The 14,448-nt window shown below is 64.1% G+C and overlaps 3 protein-coding genes across 4 annotated transcripts; 2 read left to right on the top strand and 1 right to left on the bottom strand.

Annotated features, from left to right (window-relative positions):
• Positions 1 to 221: 221 nt before the first annotated feature.
• On the top strand, positions 222 to 5,909 carry SEC14L2 (SEC14 like lipid binding 2). Of its 2 annotated transcripts, none has more exons than XM_032705988.1 (12): positions 222 to 308; positions 1,950 to 2,025; positions 2,120 to 2,163; positions 2,351 to 2,410; positions 2,510 to 2,698; positions 3,816 to 3,911; positions 4,089 to 4,149; positions 4,225 to 4,308; positions 4,450 to 4,556; positions 4,633 to 4,772; positions 4,862 to 5,031; positions 5,544 to 5,909. In XM_032705988.1, the coding sequence occupies exons 1-12, from the start codon at positions 255 to 257 to the stop codon at positions 5,693 to 5,695; spliced, it is 1,233 nt and encodes a 410-aa protein (XP_032561879.1). In that variant the 5' UTR covers positions 222 to 254; the 3' UTR covers positions 5,696 to 5,909. The 2 variants fall into 2 exon arrangements, with proteins under 2 accessions (XP_032561879.1, XP_032561880.1); XM_032705989.1 differs by having other exon boundaries at positions 226 to 308; positions 2,630 to 2,698.
• A 756-nt stretch (positions 5,910 to 6,665) lies between these two features.
• On the top strand, positions 6,666 to 9,139 carry MTFP1 (mitochondrial fission process 1). The gene is made up of 4 exons (XM_032705991.1): positions 6,666 to 6,779; positions 8,154 to 8,281; positions 8,353 to 8,576; positions 8,929 to 9,139. Exons 1-4 carry the CDS (start codon positions 6,728 to 6,730, stop codon positions 9,002 to 9,004), a joined length of 480 nt encoding a protein of 159 aa, XP_032561882.1. The 5' UTR covers positions 6,666 to 6,727; the 3' UTR covers positions 9,005 to 9,139.
• A 434-nt stretch (positions 9,140 to 9,573) lies between these two features.
• Positions 9,574 to 13,839, bottom strand: LOC116795968. Its single transcript, XM_032706130.1, has 8 exons — positions 12,925 to 13,839; positions 11,982 to 12,128; positions 11,291 to 11,471; positions 11,040 to 11,154; positions 10,503 to 10,582; positions 10,113 to 10,207; positions 9,935 to 10,015; positions 9,574 to 9,833 (listed from the first exon to the last, which is right to left on the bottom strand). The coding sequence occupies exons 1-8, from the start codon at positions 12,956 to 12,958 to the stop codon at positions 9,574 to 9,576; spliced, it is 993 nt and encodes a 330-aa protein (XP_032562021.1). The 5' UTR covers positions 12,959 to 13,839.
• Between the last annotated feature and the right edge of the window lie 609 nt (positions 13,840 to 14,448).

Genomic DNA, 14,448 nt, shown 5'->3' with positions numbered 1-14,448 from the left:
ACACTCCGCTATAGACACAAGCCCCCCCGTGTCCCCATATCCCCTATGCCCCCCAAGCCCATCACCCCCGTCACCCCCCCTCCCGTGGCGGCGGCGGGCGCTGACCGTGCGGGCGGGGGTCGGGCAGGGTCCAAGGCCGCGGGGGTGTGCGGGGGGGCCGGGCCGGGCCGGGCCGGGCGGGCGGGGGCGGTCCCGGGGCGGTGCTCGGAGGCTCCGCGGCCGCCGGGGCCGGGCAGAGCCGCCCGCAGCGCACCATGAGCGGCCGCGTCGGGGACCTGAGCCCGCGGCAGGCGGAGGTGCTGGCCCAGGTGAGCCGGGGCGGGGGGGCCAGGAGGCTGCGGGGGGACCGCGATGAGTCGCCCCGCTGGGCTCCCGCATCCGCCGCCCGCCGCAGGCACCGGCATCACCCCCGCCCCGCACCACAAACCTACCGGCATCACCCCCGCTCCCGGCCCCGCGGGGCTCCGCTCGCCCTAACCGCACCCCAAACCCACCGGCATCACCCCTACTCCCGGTCCTGGGGGGCTCCGCACCCCAATCCCACCGGCATCACTCCCGCTCCCGGCCCCGGGGGACTTCCGCTCCTCCAGCTCCTCCATCCCGGATCCCAAACCCACGGGCATCATCACTGCGCCGGACCCGGGGAGCTCCTATCGCATCCAGACTCCAAACCCGGCCCAGGGGGGCTCCCACTGCTTCCACTCCCCATCCCAGACCCCAAACCCCCGGGCTGAGCCCTACCATGGTGCTGCCCACCAGGGACTCTCGGGTGGGTCCTGGAGATCCCTCTGTCTTGGACTATCCTGCTGGTGACCCCCCAACCTTCTCCCGTCCTTCCCACGGGACTGGGGAACCTCCTGCCTCACCACAGGGCCCCCGGGACTGGGGTGTCCTGTCACCTCCGTCCCACTCTGGACCCCAAACCCACGGGCTGAGCCCCTCGTGGTGCTGCCCAGTGGGGACACTTGGGTGACCCCCTGGACTGGGCACTGCTGAGCCCCATTTCCCTCTCCCACCCTTCCCATGGGACTGGGGAACCTCCCGCCCCACTGCAGGGTTCAGGGGACCAGGGCACACCTGGAACTAGTGACTGTCACCCACCTCTGCCAGCCCCTCGTGGGGTGCCAACTTTTATTGGGGTTCACTGTACCCCAACCACAAAGGCATCCCTGAGCCTTTATCTTATCGCTGCCTTTCAGACCCAGCCAAACTCCATGGGCGGGCGATGACCCCGCTGGGTGCCAGGATGGGGGCAGGGGCAGGCGTGGGGCACGGAGCCCAAACTGTGCCCAGTGCCAGCTATGCCCCAGCAGGAGAGGGAGGCGAGTGGCCGAACCCGTCTGTCTGCCAGCAGGGTGAAGGAGCTAATCCCGGGTTTAATTACCCCTAGATTCAGCAGGAGATAAGCTAATCAGGCTCATTAAGGGAAGGGCCTCGGCTGGTACAGAGATTTGGGCCGCAGCCTGGCCTGGGTGAGCGGGGCCACATGGGAAAGGGATCCCAGATCCCCCAAACCCCCCAGTCCTGCACCCCAACACCCTCCTGCCTGCACCAGGGGGCTGTGACCCACTGGGGGGTGGCTGGAGCAGGGGGATGCACAGTGACTGGCTCCATCCCAAAGGATGTCACTGGAGGGGACCGGTCGGCCTGGCTCCCATGGGGTGGTGACAGCCCACACTCACACCCTTGCGCAAGGGCTTGGGACACCCAGTGCCTGGGGACACCCGGTGCTGGTGGCCAGCCTGGGGACAGTCCCCTGCCAGGAGGTGACCGGTGATCCCGGCTGCATGTGGCAGCAGGGACAGGGCACAGCGTGACCCTTCCCTGGGAACGTCCCAGTCTTGGCTGAGGGGTTTTTGGGGCGACAAGGAGGGGACAAACCTCCAGCCTTGGGGTTTCTGGGGAGGGATCAGGGACCCCTTCACCAACTGTCCCTCTTGTCCCCGCAGTTCCGGGAGAAGCTGCAGGACGTGCTGCCCTCCCTGCCCGCTCAGGATGACTATTTCCTTCTGAAATGGCTCCGAGGTAACACCAAAGCGTGGGGCATCCCTGGGGGGGGGCTGGGAGACCCCCAGGGTGCTGTGGGGGGCTGATCTCTGAGCTCTCTGCTCTCTTGCAGCGCGCTGCTTCGACCTGCCCAAGGCAGAGGCGATGCTCCGCAAGGTGAGAGGGGCACCCCTCTTTTGAGGTGTCCTCGGGCTGTCCCCTAGCATGGGACATACCTGGCATGGGAGAGTGCACCCCAGGCCATCAGCCCAGCCCCTCTCTCCCAAGGGTGATGTGCCCATGGGGTGCACCCCGTCCCATGGGGTCCCCAAACCTCACCCCGGCTCACTCTGCCCCCCCCCAGCACCTCGAGGTCCGCAAGCGCATGGACGCCGACAACATCATCGCCTGGGAGGCACCTGAGGTGGGTGTCCCTGGCCCCCGGGGCATGGCCCTGGAGGGGACTGTCCCCCTGAGCCCCCCCAGGGGTGTGCAGTGCCCTGAGCCCCCTGTGCTCCCGCAGGTGATCCGCAAGTACATGTCCGGGGGGATGTGCGGCTACGACCGCGAGGGCAGCCCGGTGTGCTACGAGATCATCGGGCCGCTGGACGCCAAGGGGCTGCTCTTCTCCGCCTCCAAGCAGGACCTGCTCAAGAACAAGTTCCGGGACTGCGAGGTGCTGCGGCACGAGTGCGAGCAGCAGACCCAAAAGGTGGGCAGACCCTGCCTGTGCCCTGCTGGCCACAAAGGCCCTGTGCCCACCAGCCCCATGGGACCATGGCCCTGCCAGCCCCACTAGTCCACATCTGGTCCGTCCCTCCCAGCCAGCATCCTCCCCAGCACTACACGTCCATGTCCTATCCCCCATAAGTCCACCTCTGGTCCATCCCTACCACCTAATAACCTCCCCAGCCCCATACATCCATCTCTGGTCCATCCCTACCAGCCAGCATCCTCGGCTGCCAGCTCTACTAGTCCATGTCCAGTCCGTATCCATCAGTCCATATCCCTGCCAGCCCCACAAGTCTGTGTTCTGTCCATCTCCCCCATCCAATGTCCTGCCTAGCCCTATAGGTCCTATAGATCCAGGATCCCCTGTCCATCCCCCTCAGTCCATGTTCCTGTTAGCCTTACAAGTCCACGTTCCTGTCAGCCTTACAAGTCCACATCTGGGCCTTCTCCATCACCCAATGTCCTCTCCAGACCGATATGTCCATCTCTGGTCCATCTCTACCACCCAATGTCCTTGACAGCCCTATATATCCTGTATGTCCATGTCCTGTCCATCCCCCTCAGCCTGTGTCCCTGCCAGCCCATGTCCTGTCCATCTCCACCACCCAATGTCCTCCACAGCTCTACAAGTCCACATCCTGTCCAACCCTATCAGCCATTATCCTCCACAGCCCTATAGGTCCTCTGGGTCCATGTCCATTCCTAAAACCCAATGTCCTCATGCATCTATCTCTGGTCCATACCTACCAGCCAATGTCCTCACTCACCAGCCCTATAGGTCATTCCATCCCCCTCGGCCCCACAAGTCCATGTCCTGTCCACTCCACCATGGACCATGTCCCTGCCAACCTCATATGTCCATCTCTGGTCCATCCCCACAACCAATGTCCTTCCCAGCCCCATATATCCATGTCCTATCTATCCTCACAAGCTCCTGACCCCCAGCCCATGTCCCTGTCCCAGCTGGGACCCCCAGCAATGCCTCTTGTCCACATACCAACACTTGGGAGGAGGCTGTGGCTGGAGGGGACCAGCCTGTCAGGAACCACCCCATCCCTGAACCCCCTTGCCTAATTCCCCCCATCCTCCTGCCCCAGCTGGGCAAGAAGGTAGAGATGGTGATGATGATCTACGACTGCGAGGGCCTGGGCCTGAAGCACCTCTGGAAACCAGCTGTGGAGGCGTACGGGGAGGTGAGGGGCTCCTGCCCATCCCACTGCCCTGGGGGACCACAGGGATCCAGGCTGAGCCCTGGCCCTGGGGATGATGCAGGAGCAGGTCCCTGTGGTGCCCTGCAGCCCCCAGCATTTTGGGGCGGGGGTCCTGGTGGCTGCATGGGATGGGTGACCTGAGCTCCCCCCATCCTGCAGCTCCTGTCCATGTTCGAGGAGAACTTCCCGGAGTCCCTCAAGCGCCTGTTTATTGTGAAGGGTGAGTTCAGCCCTGGGGCCCTGCTCCCCCTGTCCGGGTGCTGACACCCCTCTAACACCCCTCACTGCCCCCCAGCCCCCAAGATCTTCCCCGTGGCCTACAACCTGGTCAAGCACTTCCTGAGCGAGGACACGCGCAAGAAGGTCGTGGTGCTGGGATGTGAGTCCTGACCCCCCTCGGAGTGTCCAAAACAGGGGTGACACTCTGCTGTCATCTCACCCAGGGGGATACCCCAACCCCGGAGGGCTCCCCAGCTGGGCTGGGGTTCACAGCCCCCCCAAACCCACTGTCACCCCCCAGCCAACTGGAAGGAGGTCCTGCAGAAGTACATCGACCCTGACCAGATCCCTGTGGAGTATGGGGGCACCATGACGGACCCCGACGGGGACCCCAAGTGCTCCAGCAAGGTAGGAGAGGTTCCCGCTGGATTACTTAGGGGTGCCAGGTGGTTCCCCCATGCCCACATCCTCCATCCCCTCCCAGATCAACTACGGGGGGGACGTGCCGCAGAGCTACTACGTGCGGGACCAGCTGGCGCAGCAGTACGAGCACTCGGTGGTGGTCAACCGGGGGTCGTCCCACCAGGTGGAGTACGAGATCCTCTTCCCCGGCTGCGTGCTCAGGTGAGCAGGGCTCCGTGCCGCGGGGCGGGGAGGGGGTGACACCCTGGCGATGCCCCCAGCCCACCGCAGGCCCCCCGTGCCCGGCGCAGGTGGCAGTTCCGCTCGGAGGGCGCCGACGTGGGTTTCGGGGTGTACATGAAGACCAAGATCGGGGAGCGGCAGCGGGCGGGCGACATGACCGAGGTGCTCCCCAACCAGCGCTACAACGCCCACATGGTGCCTGAGGACGGCTCCCTCACCTGCTCCACGCCCGGCATCTGTGAGTGACCCCGGCCCCGGGGTGCTCCCCGTATCCCTGACCCTTGGCGGTGCTCCCTCTGTGTCCCTGACCCCCGGGGTGCTGCGGGGGACCCCCGGGGTGTTCCCCCCATGTCCCTGATCCCCCAGGGTGCTCCCCCCGTGTTCCTGACCCCCGGGGGTGTTGGGGGGAACCACCGAGGTGCTCCCCATGTCCCTGGCCCTTGGGGGTGCTTCCCCCATCTCCCTGATCCCCCAGGGTGCTCCCCCCCATATCCCTGACCCCCAGGGTGCTCCTCCCATATCCTTGACCCCCAGGGTGCTCCTCCCATATCCCTGACCCCCGAGGAGTGCTTCCCCCATGTCCCTGATCCTCAGGGGGTGCTTCCCGTGTGTCCTTGACCTGGGGTGCTGGGGGGGGGACCCCCGGGGTGCTCCCCCTGCTTCCCTGACCCCCGGTGTGCTCTCCCCCTGTCTCTGACCCCGGGGTGCTCCCCCCGTGTCCTCTGACCCCCCGTCCCGTCCCTCCCCCAGACGTGCTGCGGTTCGACAACACGTACAGCTTCCTCCACTCCAAGAAGGTGAGCTACACCGTGGAGGTGCTGCTGCCCGACACCGCCTCGGCACAGCAGATCCAGCAGCTGGGGGACCGGCTGGGCGAGGTGTCCCTGAACCACAGCCCATAGACCCCCCCGCCGGGCCCCCAGGATGGCCGGGAGCCCCCCCGGAGGAGGACGGAGCCGGGGCTGAGCCCCGGAGCTGACGGACTGAGGCGAGGGCTGAGCGCGGCCGGAGGGGGCCGAGCGCCCGCAGCCCCCCCCCATCTCTGTGCCTTACGTGGGTCCTGCGCCCACCCACTGCTGCTGCTGCCTGGGGTGGGGAGTAAAGGGACGGACTGAGCGGGGTCTGCTCCGGTTTGTGGCCCTCGGGCCCAGAACTGCCCCCCCAGCGCCAGATCTGCCACTCCAGTCTCACAACTGCCCCCCAGCCCCAGATCTGCCCCTGCTGCCCACCTGCCCCAAAACTTCCTCAAAGCCCCATAACCGACCTCCAACCCCACAACTGCCCCTGCTGCCCCACCCCGGTCCCATAACTAACCCCCCAGCCCGAGAACTGCCCCCTAAACCCATAACTGCCCCTGCTGCCCCCCAGGCCCAGAATTGCCACCCCAGTCTTAGCTCTGCCCCCGCGGCACCCCAATAACTGCTCCAACCCTATAACTGCCCCCCATCCTATAACTGCCCCCAACCCCATAACTTCCCCTGCTGCCCCCCAGGCTCAGAATTGCTGCCCCAGGCCCAGAACTGCTCCTCCAGCCCCAGAACTGCCTGCTGCCCCCAACTCCATAAGTGCTGCCCCCACCCTATAACTGCCCTTGCTTCTCCCAACCCTATAACTGCCTCTCCTGCCCCCCACCCTATAACTGCCCCTGCTTCCCCCCAACCCTATAACTGCCCCTGCTTCCCCCCAACCCTATAACTGCCCCTGCTTCCCCCCAACCCTATAACTGCCCATCCTGCCCCCCACCCCAGAACTGCCCCCGTGCCCCCTCCACGTGATCGCCGGTCACGTGCGCGGCCAAGCCCCGCCCCCACCGCCATCTCGCGGCCCAACGGGGGCGGGACCCTTGATGACGTTAACGGGAGGGGCGGGGCTCGGTGACGTCCCGGGGCGGGGCCGCGGAGGGGGCGGGGCATGCGGCGGGAGCGGAGGGCGCCATGGGGGCGGCGGAGCGGGACGTGTACCGGGACACGTGGGTCCGATACATGGGTGAGCTCCGGGACACCGGGCACCGACAGGCACGGGGGGACACCGGGCACCCACAGGCACGGGGGACCGGCACCGGCAACTGCGGGAACTCCGGGAACAGGCACTGACACCGGGAACCGGGCACTGACATTGAGTATGACACCGGGAGCCGGGCACTGACATTGAGCACTGACATCGAGAACTGGGTACCGGCACCGGGCACTGACACCGGGAACTGCGGGCTGAGATTGGGTACCAGGACCAGGAGCTGCAGGAATGCCGGGAACTGGGCACTGGCACTGGATACTAGCACTGGGAACCAGGCACTGACACGGGAACCAGGGCACTGATACCCAGCACCAGCACTGGGCACAACAGCGGGAACCAGTACTGGGTACTGCCATTGGGTACAGGGTACTGTCACAGGGCACCAGCAGCAGGCACTGACACCAAGAACTGACACGGGTACTGAGCAATGGCACAGGGCACTGACACCAGGAGCTGGACCCTGACATCGGGTGCCAGCACCCGGGGCAGGGGGCACTGGCAGTGGGTATGAGGTCCTGGCACTGGGCACTGGCACCGGGTGTCGGCCACTGTCACAGGACAACGGGAACTGTGCGTTGTCACTGGGTACTGACATCTGGTGATGGGCACTGACAGCAGGAACCGGGCACTGATGTTGGTTGCTGGGCACAACAGGGCACCGACAGATGTGCAGCACAGGTACCAGGCACTGTGTTGGGTACCAGCACCAGGCACCACACCAGAAACTGGGCACTGACCCCCAGCACCATGTACTGGGCACTGCACAGGACACTGACCCCCAGCACTGACCCAGGGTACTGGGCATCAGCACCATGCCCCAGCACTGAGCACTGGCACTGCACACCAGGTACCAGCACTGCAGAGCAGCACCACAACCTGGCACCAGCACCAGCTACCCATCATTGTTACTCATGCTGGGCACCAGCACCTGTACTGGGCACTGGGACCATCCACAGACACTGGGGAGCAGAATCCAGTTACCATCACCAGGCACTGGTCATAGACACTGATACCAGCACTGGGCACCAGTCACACACATCAGTACTGCCACTGGGCACCAGCCACAGACACCAATACTGGCACTGGGCACTGATACCAGCACTGGGCACCAGTCACAGGCACCAGTACTGGCACTGGGCTCTGGGCCCTGTCACTGGTCACCCCCAGCCCAGCTGTCTGGTGGCAGTGGGGTCCAAGGAGACCCAGCTGCTCCAAATCCCTCCATGCAGGATCCACCCCTGCTTACAGTGACATAGGGACACCGAGGGAGGACAGAGGGACACTTTGGAGCGGTAACACGGGTATACAGCCTGTCCCTGTCCGTGCTGACCCCTCCATGCCCCCCAGGTTACGCCAATGAGGTGGGCGAGTCGTTCCGCGCGCTGGTGCCGGTGCCGGTGGTGTGGGCCAGCTACGGCGTGGCCACCGCCTACGTGACCGCCGATGCCATCGACAAGGGCCGGAGAGCTGCCACCGTGAGTGCCACCCCATCCCCACCCACCCCCACACACCCCACTGACCCCTGCTGACCCCCGTGTCCCCCCAGGCCCACGCGCAGGACCCCACGCGGGTGGGGGTGGCCGTGGTGGACACCTTTGTGTGGCAGGGCCTGGCCTCGGTGGCCATCCCCGGCTTCACCATCAACCGGCTCTGCGCCGCCTCGCTGGCCCTGCTGGGGACCCTGACCCGCTGGCCCCTGCCCCTGCGCCGCTGGGCCACCACCGCCCTGGGGCTGGCAGCCATCCCCCTCATCATCACCCCCATCGACAGGTAACGGGGACACCCCTGGGCGGGGGGCAGGCGGGTGCCACCACCCCATCCCTGCATCCGAGGGATGGAACGTGACTTGTCTCAGTGTGGGCTTGGGGCTGGGAGCATGGAGGGCTGGGGGAGGTGTCTCCACCCCAGAGGGGCTTTGCTGGAGTCCAGCAAGGACACGTCCCTGTCAGGATGGAGATTACCCAGAGCTGAGCTGGGATTAGCACACTGAAGATGTGCTAAACCTTGTTTTGGTGGGGCTGGTGTCTTGGGGTCATTAGGGACAGCCCCACCCATCCCCCATCACATCCAGTACCACAGGGACCTCCCTGAGACCCCCCCACTGTCCCCTCTCCTGCCGCAGGACTGTGGATTTCCTGATGGATTCCAGCCTCCGCAAGCTTTATGGGGCACCAGGAGAGCCCCCGACACCCCACTGAGCCCCTCCAGCCCTGCACACGCTGGGGAAACCGAGGCACTGCTGTGACCCACCTACTGTGACCCCTCACTCCAGTGATGACCCCAGAGCAGCCACTCTGCCCCACACTGGTCCTAATAAACCATTTCAAACGTGAGCCCTGCTGGGTGATGCTCAGGTGCCACCACAGCTGGGCCGGAGCCATGTCCCCTCCTGGGGGGACACATGGGTCTGGCTGGGACCCAACCCATCTTGGGGATCTCCACCCTGGGACAGGGGATCTCTACCTGCCCAGAGCAGCCCTGGTGGCCCCACCATGTAGCCCCTCCATCTCTCCACAGCCTCATGGGACATCCTGCAGACTGTCACCCTAAGGAGCTGCCACCATGTCCATGGTATCCAGGGACCCAAACTCCCCACAACTTCAGCACCACAGCCTGGGACTGTGCCACCACACCTGGAAGTCACATCTCCAGGTACCTGGAGGAACCTGGAGCAGATATGGCTTGTCAGTGTAGTGGCACGTCCCCATCCCATGGTGGCATCCACACACTACCCCCAGGAGAAGCTGTAGAGAAAACAAAGCCACGTTTATTGTGGAGAAAGGGGGTCTGGTCCCACCTCGCCCCGTTTCCCTGTCTCCCTGAGGACCAGGGCCCCCACCACACTCTGCAGCTCAGCCTGGAAAGGAGACCTCTGCCTCGGTGGCCGCTGTCCCCGCCAGCGTGTGCCCAGGCGCCAGGTGGTCAGGGCCAGCCCCAGCAGCCCCCCCACCGCGGCCACCACCACCACGGCACTGCCCACCAGGGCCAGCCCGGCCAGCAGGAACCTCTTCATGGTGTGGCATGGCCCTGGGGACAGCAGAAAACACACCAGTGGGGGGGTCACTGGGTGGTCCAGCACTTGGGGAGAGAGGTTTGGGGACATGAGAGAGGGTTGGGGTGTCCCTCACCTTCGTACCATGGCACCTTCTCCTTCTGCACCAGCACTGGTCCAACTGTCTCCCAGTGGAGTGTCCCCTCACCTGGGAATGCTGTGGGATGACATGGCAAATACAGCCCATCCCAGGCCCACGAGCTCCTCCCAAGACCCCAGAACAATGTGGAGTCACCGTGTCCCACCCCCATTACCTGGCAGGTGTCCTGGGAGGGTGTCACCATGGGGACAGCTGGTGTCACAGCAGTGGCACTGGGCACTCTGGGAAGGGTCCTCTGCGTTGTGCCAGCTGGGGGAGAGGACAGAGCTGGGGGGGTGGTCTAGGGGTCCCCATACTCTAGCAGAAGACCCACATGGTGCCACCCCAGAGGAGGTGTCCTCCAGGTGACTCCAAACACCTCCCTAATTCATCTGCACCGTGAGGGTGCTTGGACCTGTGGTGATGCCACCAGCTGCCATCAGAGAAGAGGTGGCATCCAGCCTGCGGTGGGGTGACCTGGTTCCCCCCCAGGTGGGTCCCTGTGATCAGTGGGTTCTGCTCCCAACACACCCACGAGTGCTCCAGCACCCAACACTCAGCGTACCTGGCCGTGGTGTGGTTGTAGAAGCAGGACCTGGTGGCGTGTCCTTGTCCCCACGCTGTCAGCAGGCAGTGCACGTAGACCTGCCAGGACACCCCCCTGCTGTGTCCTTCCTTGGAGACCCTGCTCTCCTTCCCTCCAATCCCGGGGGGCTGAGACCATGCCAGCAGGGAGCTGGATGCCTCAGGAAGGACCTGGATGCCCCAGGAGGGACAGTGCTTAGGGAACCCCAGGTCATCCCCCTCCATGGGACCTCCATCCCACTGTGTCCTTCCTTCCTCAGGGACCCTACTCTCCTCCCACCCCACCCTATGGGGCTGAGACCACCCCAATGCCCCTGGCAAGGCAGTGCTTTGGGACCCCCAGGTCATGCCCCTCCATGGGACCTCCATCCCACCATGTCCTTCCTCGGGGACTTCACTCTCTTCCCACCCAACCTTCCTCCAAGACCACCGCAGCAGAGACAGTGCTTTAGGACCCCCAGGTCATCCCCCTCCATGGGACCTCCATCCCACCACCAGGGCATCTCCCTGACCTCACCTCCTCCTCCTCAGTCTCACCCTCCAGTGTGGGGGCCAGGATGGAGAGCTGGAGGGCAGACCCCCCTCTCCGGTGCTGGACAGACACACTTCCCACCTTCTCCCCATGCAGGCACCTGTGGCAGGGGAGCGACACAGGGACATTTCCTGGCTTTCTCCAGGCCCTGGACAACCCCCTCCCATCAGGAGGCCCTGCAGGACCACAGGGTGCCTGGAGAAGGGGTTCCCACTTCCCACCCCACCAGCACTGACCCCTGGCTGTTCACCACCATGAAGACCCTCCTGGAGTGTCCTGGCTGCTCCACAGTGGTCCCATAGCACTGGTCCACATGGATCTTCATGGAGAAGCTGGGACTGAAGCTGACACTGGCTTCCAGATGGATGGCAGAGCTGGGGCTGAGCACCAGTGGCTGCCCTGTGGCACTGGGGTCCCCTGAGGGAAGTGTGGGTTCAGTGTGACACCCCCAAACCTGTCCCACCAGAGACAAGGACACCAGGCACATCCCAGACCACCACCCACCAGTGTCTTGGCCTTTGTCCCTGCAGCTGCCCCATTTCAGAGCCCACTCCATCCCTGGAAGCCAAGGGCTGACCTGGTTCTGGCTCCCCTGCTCTCCAGAGCTGCAGCACCTTTCTGGACCCCCCCATGGAGCTGAGATGGACCATGTCAGGCCCCATCAGGGTCAGAGCTGACCCCCAAAATCCCATTGTTGTATCAGACCCAGGATTAGGAACATCTTAAAGCCCTGCCATCCAAAGCTCTACACCCTCCACAAGAAGGGGGGAGCTCCTGCAGGGACAGCCACCTTCTCCTGGTGGTCCTAGTGCTGAGGCCAGCCAGGAGAACCCACTGGATGCTGCTGATTGAACCCAGGGGTCTTGGCTGGACCCATCCCATGGTCTACCCCCAAAAGTTGTCCCCCAAGACTCCCAGAGCGCTCACCATCCAGGAGCCTCAGGGTGAAGTTCATGATGGGCTCCTCAGAGCTGGGGTGAGCAGGAACCTCCCGTGTCCCCGTGTTTGAGGACACCACCAGAGCTGTCACCATGTGACCAGGGGGCTCTGAGGCAGCTGGACCCACGGTGGTCCCTGCAGCAAGGGGAGGGCTAAGCCAGCAGCAGCATGTCCCAGACACAGCAGGGACACCCAGATCCTCAGGTGTCCCCAGGACTCATGGGGGGCAGGTGACAGCAGCACAAAGGTGGGCAGAGCACCCAGGAGCCCATCAGGGGCTCCTCCATCCCCAGACAGGAACTACTGCACCAGGAGCACTCCCAGCGCTTGACCAGGGCTGGGGACAGACCAGGAGCTGCTCATGGGGTGGGGAAACCACTGCCAGCAGCCACAGACCCCACTGGAGCCTCTGCTACCCTTCCCAAGCCTCCCAGACCTGCTGGGACCTGAGGGAGCTCCCAGCAGGCCCCTTACCCCAGCCACACATCCCCAAAGCTTGGGGTCATTTTAGGAAGGCTCCTCTCCACCAAGACAACCTGCACCAGCAGATCCAGGTGACCAGCACAGGGCAAAGCCAAGGGCACCCACCACCCACCTTCCCCAGCACAACCAGTGGGGGGACCGAGGGGGTTCCCAGCCCCACTCACCTGCCACCCCCAGCACAGCCCCACACAGCAGCACCAACCAGCACAGCTCCATCCCCAGTGATCAGCAACCCCCACCCCACCACCTGGAGGTCTTTAAGGACCAGGCCTGGGTGCCAATGGGCCCCAGCTGGCACTGATGGATTTGGGGGCTTTGTTGACCCTCTCTGCAGTCAGCAGCAGCCCTACACCTGGGGCTGCTCCTATGCCTCACACCTTCCCAGTCCCACCACAGGGGTCTGTGCCCACTGCCCAGTTCCTGTTCTGTCCCACAGTCCCACTCCCACCACTCAGACTGATCCTGCAGGTGGTTCTGAGCATGGTCCCATATCCACCTGGTCCCACATCCACCAATCAGTCCCATTCCCGTGTGTGGTGCAGGTTCCACCATGTAGTTGTGGTCCTGGTCCTCAGCAAGGTTCAGATCCCATCACGTTGTCCCATCCCCAGTTAGTCCTGGTCCCACCATGTAGTTTTAGTCCTGGACATGGTGCTGGTTCAAACAGTTTGCCCTGGTCCCAGTTCATCACGTGGTCTGGTCTCACCACTCACCCTTGGTCCCATGGATGTTCCTGGTCCCATCTCCATGGTCCTACATGAGGTCCTAGCCCCACCACAGTTTTGATCCCATTGTCATGATCCCATGGATAATCCCAGTCCCACCACAGAGTCCCAGTCCCCAGTGCCCCATTCTTGTCCCATCATGATCCTGCTCTCAGTTCTGCAGGACAGGGAGCCCATCTGGGAACAGCAGTTTGGACCCAACCAGAACAGACACACGTGTCCCTGTGTCCTGCCTTTCTCAGGTGTCCCCAACACCCCACTCCACCAGAGCTCCTCTGTGTGGGCTGAGCTGGTGGCCTGGGTGCAGAGGGACAGGGAGCATGTCCATGATGTCCATGGGGACATCACCCTGGGTGGGCTCTGCATCCAACCTGCCTGGGATGGGGATTTTCCATCCCTCATCTGCAGAGGCAACTAGTGGCCAAGGTGGGATTTGGTCCCTGGTGCCAGCAGGAGACCTCAGCATGTCATGGGAGACACCTGTGGACCTCTGGGAGGTGTCCTCGGTGCCGTCCCAGTGTCTGTGGGCAGTGTCACACACAGGTGAGTTGGTGGCAGCAGTGGTGGCTGATGCCCCTCCATGGCCACCCCTGAAACAGGGTGCACCCACCAGCAGCAGAGCTGGAACACGGTGGCTGGAGTGACTCGTGTCCCGTGATGGCTGTCCCGTGGTTCCGTGTCCCTGTGAAGCCAGCAGACCTTCTGGTGCCACCTGCACACCACGGGAATGTCCTCAGCACCTGGCAGGGACAGCAGGGACAGACCCAGGTGCCTCTCTTGCCTCGGCACTGCTCGGGAGACAGAGGTCTCCCCACCCCCAGGGCTGATGGGAGCTGGGATCGACCCCGCAGGAGGAGCAGGGACTGGCAGAGCGTCCTGCTGTGGCCACACACTGTGGCCTCACACTGGGACATCCCCACCCCATCCATCCCATCCTGGAGGAGGTGGCTGGAGACCGGCTGGCCAATCCCTACATTAAAAACTGCCAAATACACAATTATCTTACAAAAGTAGAATTGTTTTTTTATTCCTGGTCTTTACAGAAGGAGCCAAACACGAGTGGGAGGCCAGGGGGTCCCTTCTCTGCAGGGGAGGCTCAGCCACCGGTACCACCTCCGTGCCCAGCCAGGGCCACTCTCGGCAGGACACAGTGTCACCGGGGTCATCCAGCCCAGCTGGGACACAGGAGGTCTGTCCCCAAGGCAGGGTGGGGACACACCCTGTCCTTGGTGTCCCCACCATGCCCA

The sequence above is a fragment of the Chiroxiphia lanceolata genome, chromosome 18 (assembly GCF_009829145.1).
Source record: "Chiroxiphia lanceolata isolate bChiLan1 chromosome 18, bChiLan1.pri, whole genome shotgun sequence".
Taxonomy (NCBI): Eukaryota; Metazoa; Chordata; class Aves; order Passeriformes; family Pipridae; genus Chiroxiphia; species Chiroxiphia lanceolata.
This window is presented reverse-complemented; position numbering and strand designations above follow the sequence as displayed.

Bases quoted from the DNA above. Each gene is read 5' to 3' on its own strand.
- SEC14L2 (XM_032705988.1), top strand. From the start codon at position 255: ATGAGCGGCCGCGTCGGGGACCTGAGCCCGCGGCAGGCGGAGGTGCTG. The intron at 2,026-2,119 runs GTAACACCAAAG...GCTCTCTTGCAG, and splicing joins CCTTCTGAAATGGCTCCGAG to CGCGCTGCTTCGACCTGCCC. The intron at 2,164-2,350 runs GTGAGAGGGGCA...GCCCCCCCCCAG, and splicing joins CAGAGGCGATGCTCCGCAAG to CACCTCGAGGTCCGCAAGCG.
- MTFP1 (XM_032705991.1), top strand. From the start codon at position 6,728: ATGGGGGCGGCGGAGCGGGACGTGTACCGGGACACGTGGGTCCGATAC. The intron at 6,780-8,153 runs GTGAGCTCCGGG...CATGCCCCCCAG, and splicing joins CACGTGGGTCCGATACATGG to GTTACGCCAATGAGGTGGGC. The intron at 8,577-8,928 runs GTAACGGGGACA...CTCCTGCCGCAG, and splicing joins ATCATCACCCCCATCGACAG to GACTGTGGATTTCCTGATGG.
- LOC116795968 (XM_032706130.1), bottom strand. From the start codon at position 12,958: ATGCTCAGAACCACCTGCAGGATCAGTCTGAGTG. The intron at 11,472-11,981 runs GTGAGCGCTCTG...CACTTCCCTCAG, and splicing joins CACCCTGAGGCTCCTGGATG to GGGACCCCAGTGCCACAGGG. The intron at 11,155-11,290 runs GTCAGTGCTGGT...CCCCTGCCACAG, and splicing joins ATGGTGGTGAACAGCCAGGG to GTGCCTGCATGGGGAGAAGG.